This window comes from Bufo gargarizans, chromosome 9, assembly GCF_014858855.1.
Source record: "Bufo gargarizans isolate SCDJY-AF-19 chromosome 9, ASM1485885v1, whole genome shotgun sequence".
Lineage (NCBI taxonomy): Eukaryota > Metazoa > Chordata > Amphibia > Anura > Bufonidae > Bufo > Bufo gargarizans.
In genome coordinates this window covers 148,513,836-148,532,439 of record NC_058088.1, presented here as the reverse complement: position 1 = coordinate 148,532,439, position 18,604 = coordinate 148,513,836, and the positions used below count along the sequence as shown (strand labels likewise).

The 18,604-nt window shown below is 41.8% G+C and overlaps 1 protein-coding gene across 2 annotated transcripts in view; it reads right to left on the bottom strand.

Moving 5' to 3' along the window:
* Positions 1-6,662: 6,662 nt before the first annotated feature.
* Positions 6,663-18,604, bottom strand: part of TAF7L (TATA-box binding protein associated factor 7 like) — a 73,657-nt gene continuing 61,715 nt past the window's right edge. For both annotated transcript variants that reach the window (XM_044305170.1, XM_044305171.1), the window contains 3 exons: positions 14,760-14,872; positions 14,611-14,670; positions 6,663-6,798 (listed from right to left, as the gene is read on the bottom strand). In XM_044305170.1, the coding sequence (XP_044161105.1) occupies positions 6,754-6,798; positions 14,611-14,670; positions 14,760-14,872 (218 nt within the window). In that variant the 3' untranslated portion in view covers positions 6,663-6,753. The remainder of the gene's footprint in view (positions 6,799-14,610; positions 14,671-14,759; positions 14,873-18,604) is intronic.

Sequence of the window (18,604 nt, the reverse complement as noted above, 5' to 3'; positions counted from 1 at the left end):
TATGGTGCTGTATATCACATTATAGCAAGATACACACGGGAGTCAGTTTTCCATGTGTCTATGTATTCATACCCCTTGAACTTTTTCACTGTCACCAAAAAATACAATGCAATCTGACTGAACCATGTTATGGGGCAGGAGGAGCTGAGCAGATCGATATAGTTTTGTTTGAAAACATTCTGTAAAATCAGTAATTTTTACATTTATATCTGCAGCCCTGTGAATGCGCCTATCGGTACAGAGAGGCGGTGTTATCAGTGACTGACAGCTAACTCTTTCATTGGGATTTTATGTGCTAAACCAAAGTAGCAAAAGCAGTAACAAGGTGTGAAGTGAAAACAAAATGATACATTGTTTTCCCAAAATTTTATAAATTAAAATCTGTCAATACTTTGTAGGACCACCTTTTGCTGCAATTACAGCTGCAAGTCTTCTGGGGTATGTCTCTACCAGCTTTGTAGATGTAGAGGCAGAATTGTTTGCCCATTTTCTTAAAAAAATAGCTTAAGCTCAGTTATATTGGATGGAGAGCGTCTGAAGAGCAATTTTCAGGTCTTGCCACAGATTCTCAATGGGATTTCGGTCTGGACTTTGGGCCATTCTAACACATAAATATGCTTTGATCTAAACCATTCAATTGTAGCTTTGGCTGTATGTTTAGGGTTGTTGTCCTGCTGGAAGGTGAACCTCCAACCTAGTCAAGTCTTTTGCAGCCTCTACCAGGTTTTCCTCCAGGATTGCCCTGTATTTAGCTCCATCCATCTTCCCATCAACTCTGACCAGCTTCTCTGTCCCTGCATCACTACAGCATAATGCTGCTGCCACCACCATGTTTCACAGTGGGGATGGTGTGTTCAGATACGCAGTGTTAGTTTTTCACCACACTTAGCATTTTGTATTGGGGCCAAAAAGTTCAACTTTGGTCTCATCTGACCAGAGCACCTTCTTCAACGTTTGCTGTGGCTTGTGGCAAATGTGACTTATTATGGCTTGCTTTTAAAAATGTCTTCTTGTCACTCTTCCATAAAAGGTCAGATTTGTGGAGTACATCACTAATAATTGTCCTATGGGCAAATTCTCCCACCTGAGCTGTGGATCTATGCAGCACCTCTAGAGTGACCATGGGGCTCTTGGCTGCTTCTCTAGTTAGTGCTCTCCTTGTCTGGGCTGTCAGTTTAGGCGGCTGGCCATCTCTTGGTAGGTTTGCAGTTGTGTCATACTCCTTTCATTTTCAGATGATAAATTGAACAGTGCTCCATGAGATCTTCAGAGCTTGAAATATTATATATATTTTTTATTATAACCTAACTCTGCCTTAGGCCCCTTGCAGACGAACGTGTGTGGATTAGGTCCGAATGCGTTCAGTGAAAAATGTGCGATTTCCCAAAGTCATTCAGTTTTGTCTGTAATACAGTTCAGTTTTTATCGCGCGGGTGCAATGGGATTTAATGCGTTTTGCACGCTCGCGATTAAAAGAACTGAAGGTATACAAACAACATCTCTTAGCAATCATCCGTAAAAAATGTATCGCATCCACACTTGCTTGGGGATGCGATATTCAAGCAGCTCCATTCACTTACATGGGGCCAGCGTTGCATGAAAAATCGCAGAATATAGATCATTCTACGATTTTCACGCAAAGCACAAGTGATGCGTAAAAACCAACGCACATGTACACAGCCCCATTGAAATTAATAGGTCCGGATTCCGTGCGGGCGCAATGCGTTCGCATCACGCATTGCACCCGCGCGGGGGAATACTCGCTCGTGTGAAAGGGGCCTGGTGTGTTTCTTAGTTTTTTATTATGCTGTTTTATCACTAATGTTCTCGGAGACCTTCACAGAACAGATGTGGCTATAGTGAGAATAAATTACACACAGGTGACTTCTGAAGGCCATTGGTCACACTGGATTTTATTTAGGGGTATCAGAATACAGGAGACTGAACACAAATGCATGCCACACTTTTCAGATTATTTATCAAAAATGTTGAAAACCATGTATCATTTTGTTTACATTTCACACGTACTTGCTGTTTAGCAGGGACAGACTGGTGCTGTTTAGCAGGGACAGACTGGGAATTTAATGTGGCCCTGGAATTTTTTTTTTTTTAAGTGGCCCTATGTTGTAGGCAGGTCCAGCACAAATAAGCAGGGTCAGCAAACCATTAGCATTCATCAGCAAAAGATCCCACTATTAAAAGAAAACTGTGTGCTATCTGCATCCGTTGCTTCGTTCCGCAGCCCTGCTAAAAAAAATATAACATGTCCTTTTCTTGTCCGCGCTTTGCGGACAAAAATAGGAATTTATATTGATCGCTGCCTGTTCTGTAAATTTCGGATTGCCGACCGCAAAAAACGGAACGGTCGTGTGCATAAGGCCTTACATTGTGTGCCAGGACAGATCTGTTTGGCTCTGCTTCATCAGGCAGAGTTTTGGTGTCCACCTCCAGAGCGGAATGGTGACTGAATGGAGGCAAACTCATCCATTTTGGACCGCTTTTGAGAGGCATCCGGCCCACCGGGAATTTTCCCATAGGCATCCGGCCCACCGGGAATTTTCCCAATCGGGTGAATTGCCTGTCCACCCCTGCTGCTTAGACAGCACAATCTGCTGCTGGAAAAATATTGTGTGTGACCAATTACCTAATGAACGAGTGCTTTCAAATCCCCAGGGACAAAACATAAAATATAGCTTTAATATCCCTGTCACTTGGCAAATCTCCTAATCAATAGGTGGTCCAGCAACTTAAAAGGGTATTCCGGTAAAGTAACTTAATTTTTGAAAAACTACATTAAGGCTGCAAGCTGTAACCCAACCAGAACACATACCTATACATATAACCATATTTTCGATTTACCTTGCAACCTATTTGTCTAGATCCTTTGTGAGCCTGCAACACAGAGTATCATGGCTAGAGATGAGCGAATTTCATATTTTGAAATTCATTCACGCTTCGTTTACTGGTAAAAGCTGAATTGCATTATGGATTCCATTACCACGGAATATAACGCAATTCTGTGACGGAATGTATAACAGAATACCTTTAGAGGCATTCCATTATTCATTCCGTCTTCTGCCAGGACCCAGGGATCCGACATTGAAATCTTCCAAAGCCACGTGAACCACACCCTCCTTGTCCAAAAAAGGGTGATCAGAGTTAGGACTCATGCAAACGGCTGCAGTTTTGGTCTACATCCACTGCCCCGTTTTGCAGACAAGGATAGGACATTTTTGCAGGGAAAAAAATAATGGCGGAAGGATCTCGGTTGGTATATGAATTTTGCGGATCCACAATTTGCGGTCTGCAAAAACAGATACGGTCATGAGCAGGAGCGCTAACTCTCACCCTGATCACTTTCTAAATAATTCTAGGAAGAAGGCAACAAGGAAGGAAGGCATAGTAGAAATTCCCCCTTCAATGGTTGAGAAAGGCATCCCCCCAGGGAATGATCTTCAGGTTTCAGAGAGGGGACCTCCCAAAGCTGCACAATCTGATTGAATACCGCCTTATTCAGAGAGCTGAGTGTGCGCCAGCTCAGGAAGTCTGGGCAAGGATTTTCCAACCCTTTCAGATGTACTACTGAAACGGTCAGCCCTAGGAGATTCGGGGACATGGCTCAGAGAGACAGGGACCTCGTACGTTCCTGCACGTTTATATGAGCAATTGCTGTACCACTACTGTTTGAGAAAATGTTTAGTTTGCCTCCCATCTAGGAAAGGGACAAATTTCACACAGGTTGGTAAAAGGATTTCTGGGTTCACAATTAAATAGATAGCCTGTCCTTATTACAGACCAATATTTGATCCTTGGGGTCAGACACTCTGCTGCGGCCTCATCGTTGTTTACACTGCAGTCTATTTAATGGTGCGATGCAGGGTATTGCTGCCATGTCTCAATCAAATAAATAAGAAAGCTACAATACTATGCACAGCAGCTACAAAGTGATTTTCTTATTTAAATTTAAAAAAAATGGAGTCAATTCTAGGAAGTGTAATACAGGTTTTAATGGTTACCGTACTTTCCAATTTATGAGGTTTAGTTTCTAAACTACAAACTAATCATCTAACTTTTGTTATGCCACATAAAATATGTATTAAAAGAATGGTACTTTAGTTTGTGTTAAAAGGGGTTACCCTATGATTAATGTAAAACATGAAAATCAGAGATCATATAGTACATGACAATCTCTAAAAGCTAGAATCAGGCCTGTACCTCACATGGAGCCAGAGATCTCCCCATTCTTTGCTCTGCTAGATTTATATCAAGCTGACAGCTCAAGGGGAGTGTCTATTCTGCTGAAGCCCAGGGGCCTGTCCAGGATCTGCCTATCACAGCTCAGGGGGGCGTGCTCATGCTCTGCCTATCACAGCTCAGGAGGTAGTTGAAGGATGAAACTGAGCATGTGCGGCTATCTCAGTGAGAAAGTCAAAGAAATAAGAAAAATAGCAAACAGCAGGAGGCGCTATACAGATACATTTTACATACATACAATTCGAGGTGCTGGTTTGAAAACTGTAGAATATTTTTCCATGTCAAGCAGGTACATCTAAGGTTATGTATGGATAGGGTAAGGACAACATTAATACTATTGACTTGTGACTGTTTTATTAATGTGTGTGAACACAATTTTGGCCTGCCCACAATATTGTTAACATTTTTTCTGTCGCAGTCACTTAGCCAATTTGTCAGATCATCAAATGGAGTAGACAGAACACCAGCAGGGGACCACAAAAACACTGGAAGAGCACTTCTAAGGATACACTTCTTAAGATACCTTGTAGTGAAGAAGATAAAGGCGGCTCAAAGTGGCTCTTCTGAAATTTTTCAGAAAATACTTTTATTAGTGCACAGACAATGTGTTTCTGGGTTGTACCAACCCCTTCATCAGGTAAGTAACATAATAGTGGTACTTACCTGATGGAGTTGGTACAACCCAGAAACGAATTACCTATCCTCGGGAAATCGTGCGGCTCCAGGCTGTTACCACGACAGCCTGCTGAAGGTTTCCAGGCCTGTCTAGGTAACCTGCCTGTAAAGCTGTGCAAGAGACAATAAAAATCACATAGACAATAGATTTTATGGTCTATGGGACAAGCGATCAGAAGATCGCAGGTTATAGCCACCTAAGGTAAATAGGAAAAAAATAAAATAATACACATAATATTAAAAATAAAAAAAATCAGCCCATTTCCCAATTGTACATATAATTTCCTAAGATGTAGTTTGTCAGTTAGAAGGAAACCAGAATGGAGGCTCAGAACAGAGCTCCCGATGCAGATGTGAACACTGACTGAAGCCAGTTAAAGAGTATGTGCCATAGATGAACAAGAATAGTATAAAGCAGAAAGAATTGTACTGTGATGTAATGTGAAACTGCTAGTTGTATTCAGTTCCAAAATTAAATGAGATTGGTCACTTCTCCCGGTCTGACCGCAGCTCCCCTGACCTGAATTTATGACACAGTCTATCTGATCACAGGCCTATTTTAGTGTACTCATATAATACTGCAAAAACCCGCCGATCAGATACGAACAGACTGACATAAATTCCTATGATAGTCAGTTCTGGGTCAGGGAAGCCATGGGCAACACACACACCATGCTTCCAGAGCCGATCATTGTTGCATGCACAGGGGAAATTATTTAACGTGGATTAAAATGCAATAATGCGCGGCAAAGTAAGAGTGTAGCAAGGTGAACCAAATTTATCATACAGCATGAGACTGCCTGGTCTACACTGTCTAAATAATGGGCAGGGTTAGTAAATCTGCCCCAACACCATGCAGTAAGTTCCCTCTACTGGTGGCTGTAGGTGCTATAGTGGTATTTGGAGACTGGAATTAGGAAAAAATAAAAAAAAGCTTCAATTTCTATAAGAATAAATTTAAGGGGTTATTTAGGAATTATTTAATATGGCTGCAAGCAACCTATCTTAATGATGTGATCCAATCCTACCTATGCTATGCCGTCAGGGCTAGCACCTGACAGGAACAGGGATCCTGCTCTTTGTTCTCCCCTCAACCACCCGGGCAGCTGTATAAGTGGAATTTTGGACTGAAACACATTATGATATTAAAAATTCACTGTAAATGTAGACAGCTATTGTAAGTGGATGGGATGGTTAACGTACGTGATTGTTTACCGACGCAGCAGTGTTTGTCAGAAAACGCTGAAAAAGAAAACCTTACTGAGTGAAATATCGAAAACTTTATCAAAGATAATCAAAAAGTCTATTTTCATCTTTCAACCAAAAATGTCCACATTTTCCCAGTAAATAAAATGAGTGAATTTATTGTTAAACTATGGATTGTAAATGTACTTTGAACATACTCTGCTGTGTAGTCATTTATACATAATTTCCAGAAGTCTACCTTCAATGAATGTTTAAAAAATGTATTTGTGCCTTGAAAATGCATTTTCGATTGGCGGTGAAGTCACAGGACTATCATGACCCAATGTCAAAACCTAAATTGCACCAATCACAATTATCCGCCCAGTGTCAGAATTTTTTTGGGCGCCCCTCTTTTTCTTTAGACTGTGTAGCTCACTACAAAATATATATTGGATATCATGAGTTCCTGAACTCCATTACAGTGCTCGACACTGCACAATTACATTAAAACAGTACGTTTGTTGTCATTGTGATAAAGACTAGATGGGCCCGATGAATGTTTTTATTAGGAATCTGCCGCAAACTCAATCATCATCTTCCAACCCATCTGCTTGAAGGTTATTACATTCAGTTTCTTCCTCATTTCTCTATCAGAGCTTCAAGCTGCTCCTGCAATGATGTCACCTAGGGAGAAAATGTACAAATTATTATGCGTTGTTCAGGATGTGTGCCTTCCTGTTTTTCATAGGTTAGTGATAAGCGTAGGGTTAAAAAAAAGCACTCTCAAAGCATCTCAAGTAAAAAATCATATCTTCTCTCTCGAATACAGTTCTAGTTATTGCTAGTTAACCCATAAGATGAAGAAACCGTATGAGAACTATAAGACATTCGAGCTCCTCCGTACCTCAGCTGTCAAATTTCCTTAAAGGGTCACTGAGTTGAGCGAAATAAGTGCACGTTTCTCTCTCCTCGTACTAGTGCTCAATGGGGTCTCGGTGCTCAGACCCCCTTAATCAAAACTTGTGATATAGTTTTATGACATATCAAAAGTTTTTCCAAAACTCAGTGACTATCTGGAAACCCCTTTTCTTATTTATGGCTACCATTAGACATGTCCATCAAGCTGTGTCTTTGTAGTAGCCATGCATGCACAGTGTGCTCTGTCCCGTCCGGATTTCTGGATATCATTTTCTGACGTCCTTCCAGATATTTTACTTCCTGTTCTGGCTCATTACCTTTGTTCTGTATCTGGATTTGCAGCACGGCAAACAGCCTTGCTTGGCTTCCTCAGTTATACCCATTCACTGCAGCCAGAGAGGGAAGGGGAATGAGTGACTCAATTAGAGCATCACACTTTACTCTTCTGGGGACATCTTTGTCTAGGCCTATCAAAAGAACAATGGAGCTGTCTAATGTCACCCTAATTCTACACCTATTACTATCACAAGGATTAACCTTCAGATAACTTCTTTCCCTCACAGCAGCAGTAAACAGACAATGAATTACTTATCTATAAACGAGGTCGTACTTGTGTAGATGGCTACAGAAGGATGATATTTTACATTCCACTTTTCAGTGGCACAGCACTGCCGGAATAAAAAATAAATCCGGGCAAAACTTCTAAAAAATATTTTTTGTAATGAGTATGGACTTGAAAAAACAAACAAAAAAAAACAACAAAAAAACGTTGACTGTTTCACGCTTATCATATGAATTTCAGCTGCAATCTGCAGCTATATGAACACGGCCAATCCTACTGTGTATGGCCGCACGGTCAGGTTTCGGCATGCAGTGTTGAAAGCCAACATCAGGACTGGATCATAAAAGAAGAGAAAGTATAAAGGACAGATATGTATAACGTCTCCTCTTTTCAAATTCACTCCTGGTTTTGGCTTTGAAAACTGAACATACAGAAACCTGACCATGTGAATGTACCCTTAACTCTGTGCCTTAACAATGACCACTGACCTCCTCAGTTAACCCTTTCTGCTCTCAAAAAGAACTCTGCAGAAAGATGGTGCAGAAAGATTTGTATTTTAACATCTAGCAAGTGCTCATGTCAGTGGGACTATCAATTTCTCTGACACTGTAGAAAGAAGTGTCAAAATAGCATTGTACGGACAAGAACTTGGTGTAGACCATGTAGAGCAATTCTGAAGGTAGTCATGTAACGAAGCGGAGCAGGAGGCTGCCGATATAAAACATGTGGGCATGGTGGGTAATATTTCAATTCTAGAGTCATACACTAACTATATCCAAGAATAAACAAATATAAAAAATCTAGAGACAAACGCCTGAAGCGGACTGGTGGCTTGGATTGCTTTATCTGCTTGGCATTGTGTCTCTGGCAACCAGGCGGTGTTAAAGAGGACCTGCCACCAAAAAAAGAAAAGCAATCTGACAGCACCATGTTATAGAGCAGGAGGAGGCGAGCATATCGATATATAGTTTTTTTTGGGAAAAGAGTCAGTAAAACTTTTACATCTGCCAACCTGTGCAGTGCTATCAGTACAAGGAGGCGGGGTTACCAGTGATTGACAGCTATCTTTCTATGCACACAATACCAATCACTGATAACACCTCCCTCCTGTACAGATGCTGGGCCACAGGAGCAGAGGTATAAATTACAGGCTTTACTGAATCTATTCTCAATCTGCTTAGCTTCTCCTGCTCTATAAAATGGTGCTGTCAGATTGTACTGCACTCTTTGGTGACTGGTCCTAGCAGTTGAGTTCCACACCGAACTAAATGATAAATAGTGCTATGTATACGTCCCTACTTTGTCGATACTAAAACATTACTGCCTGATAGGAACGTAAAAACAAAATAATAATAAACTTTATTACTTTATTAATTAAAACCGGAGTCAAAGATTAATAACTCAAAAATATCAGGCTAGGGTATGTCCCCAAGGTGCGGGGAAGAGATATACAAGTTGCTTTTGTATCTCCTATCCCTAAATGCATTGCTAGGGTCTAGGAGGGTGTCATCTCTGAACCCTATTAAGACTTAGCAACACCGACCATATGCGCATCAGTGTTACTCTGGGATCAGGATATGGAGGTACCCCATCACTGCTATACAAGAGCTCACCACAGGGATAGTACCAGGAGTCCAGGTGGAAACAGCTGATTAACCACTCTGGACACCTCCGATAGTAACACTACCCCTGCTCTCAGAGATAGCACCCTCCTAGACCCTAGCAATACATTTAGGGATAGGAGGATCTCTTCCCCGCACCTTGGGGACATACCCTAGCCTGATATTTTTGAGGTATGAGTCTTTGACTCCAGTTTTAATTAATAAAGTAATAAAGTTAATTATTATTATTTTGTTTTAACGTTCCTATCAGGCAGTAATGTTCCACACAGAACTATCCTGACAGTAAGGCTACATGCACACGACCATTCAGTTTTTTTTTTTGCGGTCCGCAAACCGCGGAGCCACAAAACACGGATGGCGGCCCTGTGCGTTCCGCAATTTGCCGAATGGCACGGACTACCTTTAATATAACTGCCTAGGACGTTATTTTATTTTTTTGCGGGGCCACGGAACGGAGCAATGAATGCGGACAGCACACGGAGTGTTGTCCGCATCTTTTGTGGCCCCATTGAAGTAATGGGTCCGCATCGGAGCCACCAAAACTGTGGCTCGGATGCGGACCAAAACAACGGCCGTGTGCATGAGGCCTAAAAGAGAAGAAGCCATTAACTTCCATCAGAAGTCCACCACGATCCTCCGGCTGAATAATTACTAGGCTATAATGCTGGTATCACTCTTGTAATGATTCCCTAACTTGTATTGCCTTCCATAATGCAAATACAACAATCAACAATGAGCAACACAAATTTTACGGGATCTCTTAGGCTTGTATTTAATGGGTGAACTAACTATGGAGAGATTTACTGGAAACATACTTTTTGCAAATTTTACCTGTTTAATGTTCATATTGTTCTATGTAATCAATAAAGACTTCACATCTATCATGACAGATATCTATGTAAAACTGATCTGTATTTTCTGAAAAGACAGAACTCTCCTCACCTGCATGGGCCCCAATTGTCACAATTTTGTTACAGTCCTAATGCTATGATCCCTCAACTTAAGCCTCATTCACATGTCAGTGATTACCATCAGTGATTGTGAGCCAAAACCAGGACTGGAGCCTCCACAGACATAAGGTATAATGGAGAGATCTGCTCCTGTTCTGTGTGTAGAGCCGCACCTGGGTTTGGCTCACAATCAATGATGGAAATCACTGACCGAACACTGACGTGTGAATGAGGCATCAGTGAACACATATCAAGCTGCTGCTTTTAGTCCTAGTTAAAAGTTTAGCCACTGGTTTAAGATGGTCAATAAAAGCTCAAAGAAAAAAAGAAAAGCCTACAGATGCATAAATTGTGTCGCTTGACACAGCTGCGGTTAGCAGTCCACATAGTACATGGGCAGGCTGGGTCTCCCAAAGTAATGCCATGGAAACTGCCTCCTACATCTTCTACCAGAAACAGGATAAAGTTTCAAAATGTATCCACACACGTATCATATGACTGTGGGAAAAATATAGCGCTGAAATGGCAAGAAAAAAATAAAACGGATAATATCAGCCCTCTAAGAGATGACCACAGGATAACAACTGTAGAGGACAAAGAAAAGATGGGATCCTAATCATAGTATCTCAAGGGGGTAGAGCACTGCACCGGCCACAGTGTCCTAGGACCCTTCAGTTTCATATGTAATTCATTGCCATAATATATCCTTCAATCCATAACTTGCAACGTACATCTTAAAAACAATATTCCATAGAGAGTGCACAGACGAAAAAGTGCTGTGCTGTTCCCATATACCTCCCATTCATATAGTCTGGAAGCAAGTACACGAGGGGCAGAAATCCCCTGAACCATTGCTGTTGAGCGTTGTGGCGTGCTTTCTACCTCATGTGGACACGCTTTTGGAGATGGACTATATGGACTTAATGATTTGAAATGCATATGAAACTGAAAGTGGCCCCTGTTTGTTGTTGAAAGATGGGATACTAAACATATACTTTGCGTCTGTGTTTCTGCACACTACTGCTTCATTCTCAGGATTATGGGGGTCTGACCATGGGAATCCGTTCAGAGGTGATTAATCATTTTCAAGGGATTAGCTACTCTAGCCTTTTACTCTCCTGACATGCTCCAAAGTTATGTCATGTAGAATTCAAGCAGACATTTTCATATAACTGTTGTAGCAATCCTCTATTATGCTCCTTAGAAGAGGTTTATGAATATATTGCCAACCGGGTATTACCAGTTGGATATGTGCTCCTCCACAGTCTGACAATGTCCATTCAGTGCTTTAGTGATAGACTGTTCAGAGACACCTCTTTGACAAGGTGAACTGCAACACAGAGTTGAAATTCATAAACTTCTAGTAGGAATAATAGAGGAATGGCACAACATAAAAATATATGACAAGATACCCCAGAATTGTTATTTCATGGGAATGCAATTATAAAAGTAAAGTAAATGATAAATTAAAGCGTCGTCTAAGGCGACATTCACACAACCGTATGTGTTTTGCTGACGTCATCCGTTTTTTTTTGCGGATCCATTGTAACAATGCCTATCCTTGTCTGCAAAACGGACAAGAATATGACATGCTCTATTTTATTTGTGAGGCTGCGCAACAGACATACAGATGCAGATAGCACACGGTGTGTTGTCTGCATTTTTTGCTGACCCACTGAAATGAATGGGTCTCCATCCTATCCGCAAAAAACAAAAACAAAAAAAAAACGGAACGGGCACTGAAACTAAATACGTTTGTGTGAATGTAGCCTAAGCAAATTAAATTCTGATAAAAACCCAATACTGGACGCCATTCATCCATGCATTTTAAGGAACCGAGCTTGGATATACCATTATATCTGGTATTCTTAGATTCACCTAGAAGAGAGTCAGTGCAGCAAGACTGGAGGACCACAGATGTTGTACGAATACTTAGAAAGGGTAAAAGGATGGAGCCATGTCGCTGCCATCCAGTTATGTCTTATGGGGAGGATAGTGCTACTCTGGATGTTGGTCATTTTGGGTGATGTGATATACCTAGATTTTCCAAAAGCATCTGATGCTGTACCACACTAAAGCCTTGTAATGAAGCTAGGGGACAACATGTGCAGATGGGTAAAGAAATGCTTACAGGACAGAAAACAGTCATAAATAGTACCGTCAAAAAGGGCTAAAATTACAAAGCTCTGTATTGGGCCCAATAGATTTCAGTTCACATAATACAGGGTTTTCCGCTTTTGAAATATTGATGATCTATCCTCAGCACCCCCGACGATCAGCTGTTTGAAGAGAACGCAGTGCTTGTATAAGCAGCGATGAGTTGGTGTAATTACAGCGCCACCATCCCACTCACTTCTATGGGACGGTTCCTTCCGGTTTAAATGAATAGGAGGGAGCTTTCCCATTGAAGTGAATGAGATGGTGGAGATGTAAATACACTGCTCGCCAACGCGATGTCGACAGTGAGCAGGTAAACAGAAGAGAACAAAGCGCCAGTATGACTACTGGGTTCTCTTCACACAGCTGATTGGTGGGGGTACTGCCAGTCGCCCCCTCCCCATCAATCTGATATTGATTACCTATCCTCAAAAGTGGACAACCCCTTTAATCTATGCCCCGCTGGTGACAGATGTACCACAATTAAGAGGCACAAATCTTGTGTGGTGGATATATGCAGGTCCATGCGCCAGAAGTGAAATCTACTCCAGCAATGAACTGGTGCCGACACCAGGTATAATCCTCAGGCACGGCACCACCTATTCCCTGTCCTGCTCTGTCCACTTCTTGGAAAATTGGCAAGTGAAGCTAAATACCCTAAAAGAGTTGCTAAGATTTGTGACTATTTGACAGCAGTTTTCTGGTGTACAGGGAAGGCTAAATCTCTCCTTTAATGTCTAGCAGGAGCCCCTAAGGCAAGTAAGGGTGTAAAAGAAAAGACAAATACCCATGATCTAAATGTAACAACTATAGATCCCATTTTGAATATGGGATCTAGATTTTGGCTTAAGATATAGGAGAGGAAATGAAATTAACTGGGATGGTAGGTCCTCTAAAAGTGAGAGTTGAAAACCTGGACCTGTTCATCTTGGAAGGACATATATTTGTGGTGAATGTAAAGGACTGGCACATCATTTACTTCAAGAATTGTACTGCACAAACCAAGGGACATTATTTACATGTGTAGGAAAAGCCCTTTACACGGGACGATGCACCCGCAGATTGTCGGGAGGGAAGCATTCCTTCCCAACAATCTGCTGCGTGCTAGCAGAGGAGACTGCTTGTTGCATTCACATGCAGGGATCTCCTCCACGGTATATTAAGGAGCAATAGCCAATGCCACTGCTCTTTCCCATACTGAATTGTTTCCCGCCCAAAAATTCAATTACTTGTTGAACAAGCGATTTGCTTGTTAATTGGTCTACATTTACACCGCCAGATTATCGCTAATGAGCGTTCCTAGGAACACTCCTTGTGCTCCTATGATCTATGCGAGTCTCAGCCTGTGTAAAGGGCCCTTAAAATCTTTGTAACATTGTAATTTTGTAAAACCTGCATTGTATCACAAAAAAATATTCAAATCATGCTTTATTAAAACATATTACATACACTGGTATTTGCAGACTTCATTAAGACACAGGTCCAGTAGTCCTTCGATAGCAATAGCAGAGGTACAGGCAGCACTCCAGGGACGATCCTTTACTCACTCAATGCAACGTTTCAGCTCAGGAAGGGATGCAATTGAGCTCTTAACAAGCTCTGCCTCTAATGCCACCAGATGTAAGGCAGCTATCCTGTAAGTCAATGTTCAGCTCCTAAAATAAGCCTTGAGACCTGACTTGGATATTAAATAAGCCAGCACCTCATCTGCAGGCAGCTGTTTCGGGGTGATTGCCCCTCATCAGTGCAGAGCAGAGAGTACTGGCTTAACTGGGACTGGTGAGAGGCCTGTGTCCAGGTCAGTGGGGAACTAACGCTCCTTAGGGAGAGAGCACCTTAATCAGTGGCATGAGACTTCTAGGCCATACATGCTCCTCTGGAATTCTGGGAGGGAAGGGATGCAAATGAACTCTTAACAAGCTCTGCCTCTAATGCCACCAGATGTAAGGCAGCTATCCTGTAAGTCAATGTTCAGCTCCTAAAATAAGCTTTGCATCCCCTCCCTCCCAGAATTCCAGAGGAGCACGTATGGCCTAAGTCTCCTCACACTGACTAAGGTGCTCCCCCCCTGACATGTTTCAGCTCAGACTGGAGGATTGCTGGAGTGCTACCTGGCTCAGTTACTGGATTCTCTATGGACTGCTGGCCCTGTGCTTAGTGAGGCCTGCACCATACATTGGTCTTTACCTAGTCTCAATTTCTTTACTGTGCTTGAGAATACAACATAACAAGCAACCATTTGGAATGTTGACAGATGAGAAAACCTACATACTGTAGAACACCTCACCTGTTGTTTCTCACGGTCTTCCTGCTGCCGGAATTCATCCAGCACTGCTTGCAGACGTGTCTGGCGGTGCAGAGATAAAAAGTTGGTGAGAACACTATTATTATAGCCCTCACAAATATCTTGTAGATACAATACTACTTTCTCCTCACCTTAAGAGCAACGTTCTCCACCTTCATAATGAGCTCTTCCTGACGTTTCCTTCTTTCTTGAGTCTCCCGCAGTTTCTTCTGTAAATTTTCAACCTGTTTCTGTAATTCTAGGACTAGAAGTACATAAAAAAGACACAGATCAGCACAAAATTTCTGCTGTAACTGAAACCACATGTACATTTATAGTGTACCTATTTATTTGTCCACATTTGTTATATATAGAGTATAAAATGGTATAATGGCTGTGGGTATGACCATCTTTAAAGGGAACGTGTCACATTGAACATGGTTTGAGCTGCAGGCAGGATGCTATAGAGCAGGAGGAGCTGAGCAGCTCGATATCGTTTTATGGAAAAAGGTTCAGTATAAGGGCCTATTCCCACGACCAGATTTTTCTTTCCCGCAATTTTGCGGATCAGATCGGAACCCATTCATTTCAACAGGGCCACAAAAGATGCAGACAGCACACTACGTATTCGTACATCTGTTCTGAGGGCCCGAAAAAAGCTAGCTCCTGCTGCTCTGTAACAAGGTACTTGTAGCTTATGTTTTAAAGGGAACCTATCACCATAAAAAATGTATATAACAGCTCCTAAAACCCTGCTCACAATCATATAAATATAAAGTATTAACCCACTAGCAACATCCACGGCACATGTACAGCAGAAGTGGGGGTTTTAAACATCGATAAGCTGAGTGGGCACCATAGCCAGCCAGTGACTACTGTATTACACAGCATACACCCGATAGCAGTATCCTTGATCCTGAGATAACTCAAATCGCTGATATTTAAAGAGGTTGCCCAACAAAAATATCCCCCATTTTTTAAATCACCATCTGGATCTGAATAATTTTCTAATGGCATGTAATTAAAAATGTTGTATAGCCACTGGGTTATTGAATAAAAATCTATCTGTATAGCACCATCTGCTTTTTGTTCTTTTCCTTATTTCTGCATCCACCTCAGTAACATCGCTGTGGAGGTCGCACATGCTCACTTCTATCTTTCAACTGCCACCAGCTGTATCTAGAGTTAGAAGCTGTGACAGTTACAGGGAGAGAGCTACAACAAAAAGGACACCCTCCACCCACAAAGAGCGAGCACAACCCCCGAGATGCCAGCTTGACACATATCTAGCAAAGCAATTGGAGCAATGAATGAGGAAGGGGAGGGGGGGGGGGGGGGTACAGGACTGGTTCTACTTCTATGGAGAGTTTAAGAGGAGAAGCCCCTCCACATCACACCAGTTAATAGCAAGAAACCCAACCTAATGTCACTATATATTCCACCATTGTTTTAATTTGATGCACCAAACCATAGGGTGGTAATAAATACGGTTGCTGCCATGGGCTCATGGTAAAGTACCCTGAGAGACTGAATTGAATAGAATATACTGATTAGGGTCCATTCACACGTCCGTTTTTTCTTTCCTGATCTGTTCCGTTTTTTGCGGAACAGATCAGGACCAGATCAGGACCCATTAATTTTCAATGGGTCCTGGAAAATGTTCCGTTCCGCATGTCCGTTTAAATATAAAACATGTCCTATTATGTTCCTGAAAAATCGGATCCTGGTACAATGCAAAGTCAATGGTTCCGCAAAAAACGGAAGACATTCGGATGTCATTCCGTATGTCTTCCGTTTTTTGCGGAATCCGTTCCTGGAAACACATAGCAAATATTTTTTATTTATTTTTTTCAAAGAAATCCAAACAACTTTATTTGATTATTGAAATGTATACATGTTTCCGTTTTTTGCGGATCCGCAAAAAACGGATGACATACGGAAACATTTTCAGGAACAACGGATCCGCAAAAAACGGACCGAAATTCGGATTATAGAAAGATACTGACGTGTGAATGTAGCCTTAGGGCGGGACCACTTCTTGCAGGACTTTTCTGCCAAAGGACAAAAGGTCGCTAGATCCCAGGTCTAGTCTATAATGTCTGAAAAAGTTGCAGCCCGACATATTTGCTCTAAAGACATTAGCTCTTTCCGACCAGGAGGTAGAAATCGAGTGAGCGCCAAACCCAGAGGGGGGAGTTTTTCCCCACCGAGGAGTAAGCTAAACAAAAGGATTTCATTATCCACCTAGTCAGAGTGCGAGAAGAAACCAGTTTTCCCTTAGGCTACTTTCACACTAGCGTTTTGGCTTTCCGTTTGCGAGATCCATTAAGGGCTCTCACAAGCGGTCCAAATGGATCAGTTTTGCCCTAATGCATTCTGAATGGAAAAGGATCCGCTCAGAATGCATCAGTTTGCCTCCGATCAGTCAGATCTGCTTGGCGAAACTTAGCCAAACGGATCCACCCTGGCACACAATGTAAGTCAATGGGGACGGATCTGTTTTCTCTGACACAATCTGGCACAATAGAAAACGGATATGTCCCCCATTGACTTTCAATGGTGTTCAATATGGATCCATCATGGCTATAGAAGACATAATACAACCGGATCCATTCATGACGAATGCATACGGTTGTATTACTGTAACGGAAGCGTTTGTGCAGATCCATGATGGATCAAAAAAAAAACTCTACTGTGAAAGTAGCCTTATGTCTACTATGGAAAAGGACAAACAGCCTAGAAATCTTCCTCCAGGGTAGAGTCACTTCCAAGTATCTAAACATCTCAACATCAAGACAACACAGCTTTCTTTCCTTAGCGTTCTTAGGGTTTTGACATAAGGAAGGTAAAAATCAGGTAAAAATAAAATAATCTCCTGAGAACGATGGAAGGGAGATACAACCTTGGGAAGGAAAGCCGGGTCCGTTCTAAGAACGACCCTATCAATTAGGAAATTAGTAAAAGGAGGGTTAGCGGAAAGGGAACTCATTTCTCCCACCCTTCTGGCTGAGGTGATGGCAATCAAAAACACTGCTTTAATCAATAGGATGTTAATCGGGATCTCATCCAAAGGCTCAAATGGAGGATTTATCAGACTTGAGAGGACCAAATTAAGATCCCAGAGCGTGACTTTTAGGTTATCAGGTGGAGCAAGTCTGCTTACAGCTTTAAAAAAGCATTTACCACAAGGATGTAAGGCCAGAGATACATAAAAAAATGGCACTTAACACAGAGTACCAAGTCTTAATTTTTTGTTCAAACCTTCCTGAAGAAAATCTAATATCTTTGGCATAGGAGGGGGAAGTAAAGGGTCTACAGAACCTTGACAAAATTTTGAAAATATCAACCAGATCCTCAAATACATTTTTGATGTGACCGGCTTCCTACTGCCCAGCTACATAAGCCTTTTCTACTCAGGATCCCCCTCTCCAATTCCAGGCTGTCAGGTGTAATTTGTCTAGAAATGGACTACACCTTTCACCGCTCCATGCAAGTATACCATCCAGCGAATTTGCTGATATATCAACGCAATCAACACTACGGAGTGGTAAGATTCTCATAGAGACAATCTGATTTAGTTTGGCAGCCATCTATGCAGACGCTAATGGGCAGCTTATGAGAGAAGTGGAGTGTTTCTATTTTCTGCCACGCAATTATTGCGATACAACTCAGGAAACTGTATACATCAGAATCTGCACTAATCAAGAGGGCCACCTTTGAACACTTTTTGCTTGGTCATTTTATGTTTATGTATTTTATTTGCATACATTTTAAGTTGTCATCAAATTTTACACTTTTAGGAAATGTATTTTTTTTATTTTTGTATGATCATTTTTTCCTCCTTCAGAGTTGGTTTGCTACTGACGGATCCACTTTTCTTATGCTCCCCCCACCAACATATTCCAACCCCCTCTCTAACCTGTCTACCTCCATACGTATAGCCATATCCTCTCCCCTCGTCCCTAGTTTAAATGCATTGCCACCCCAGCCAGAATTC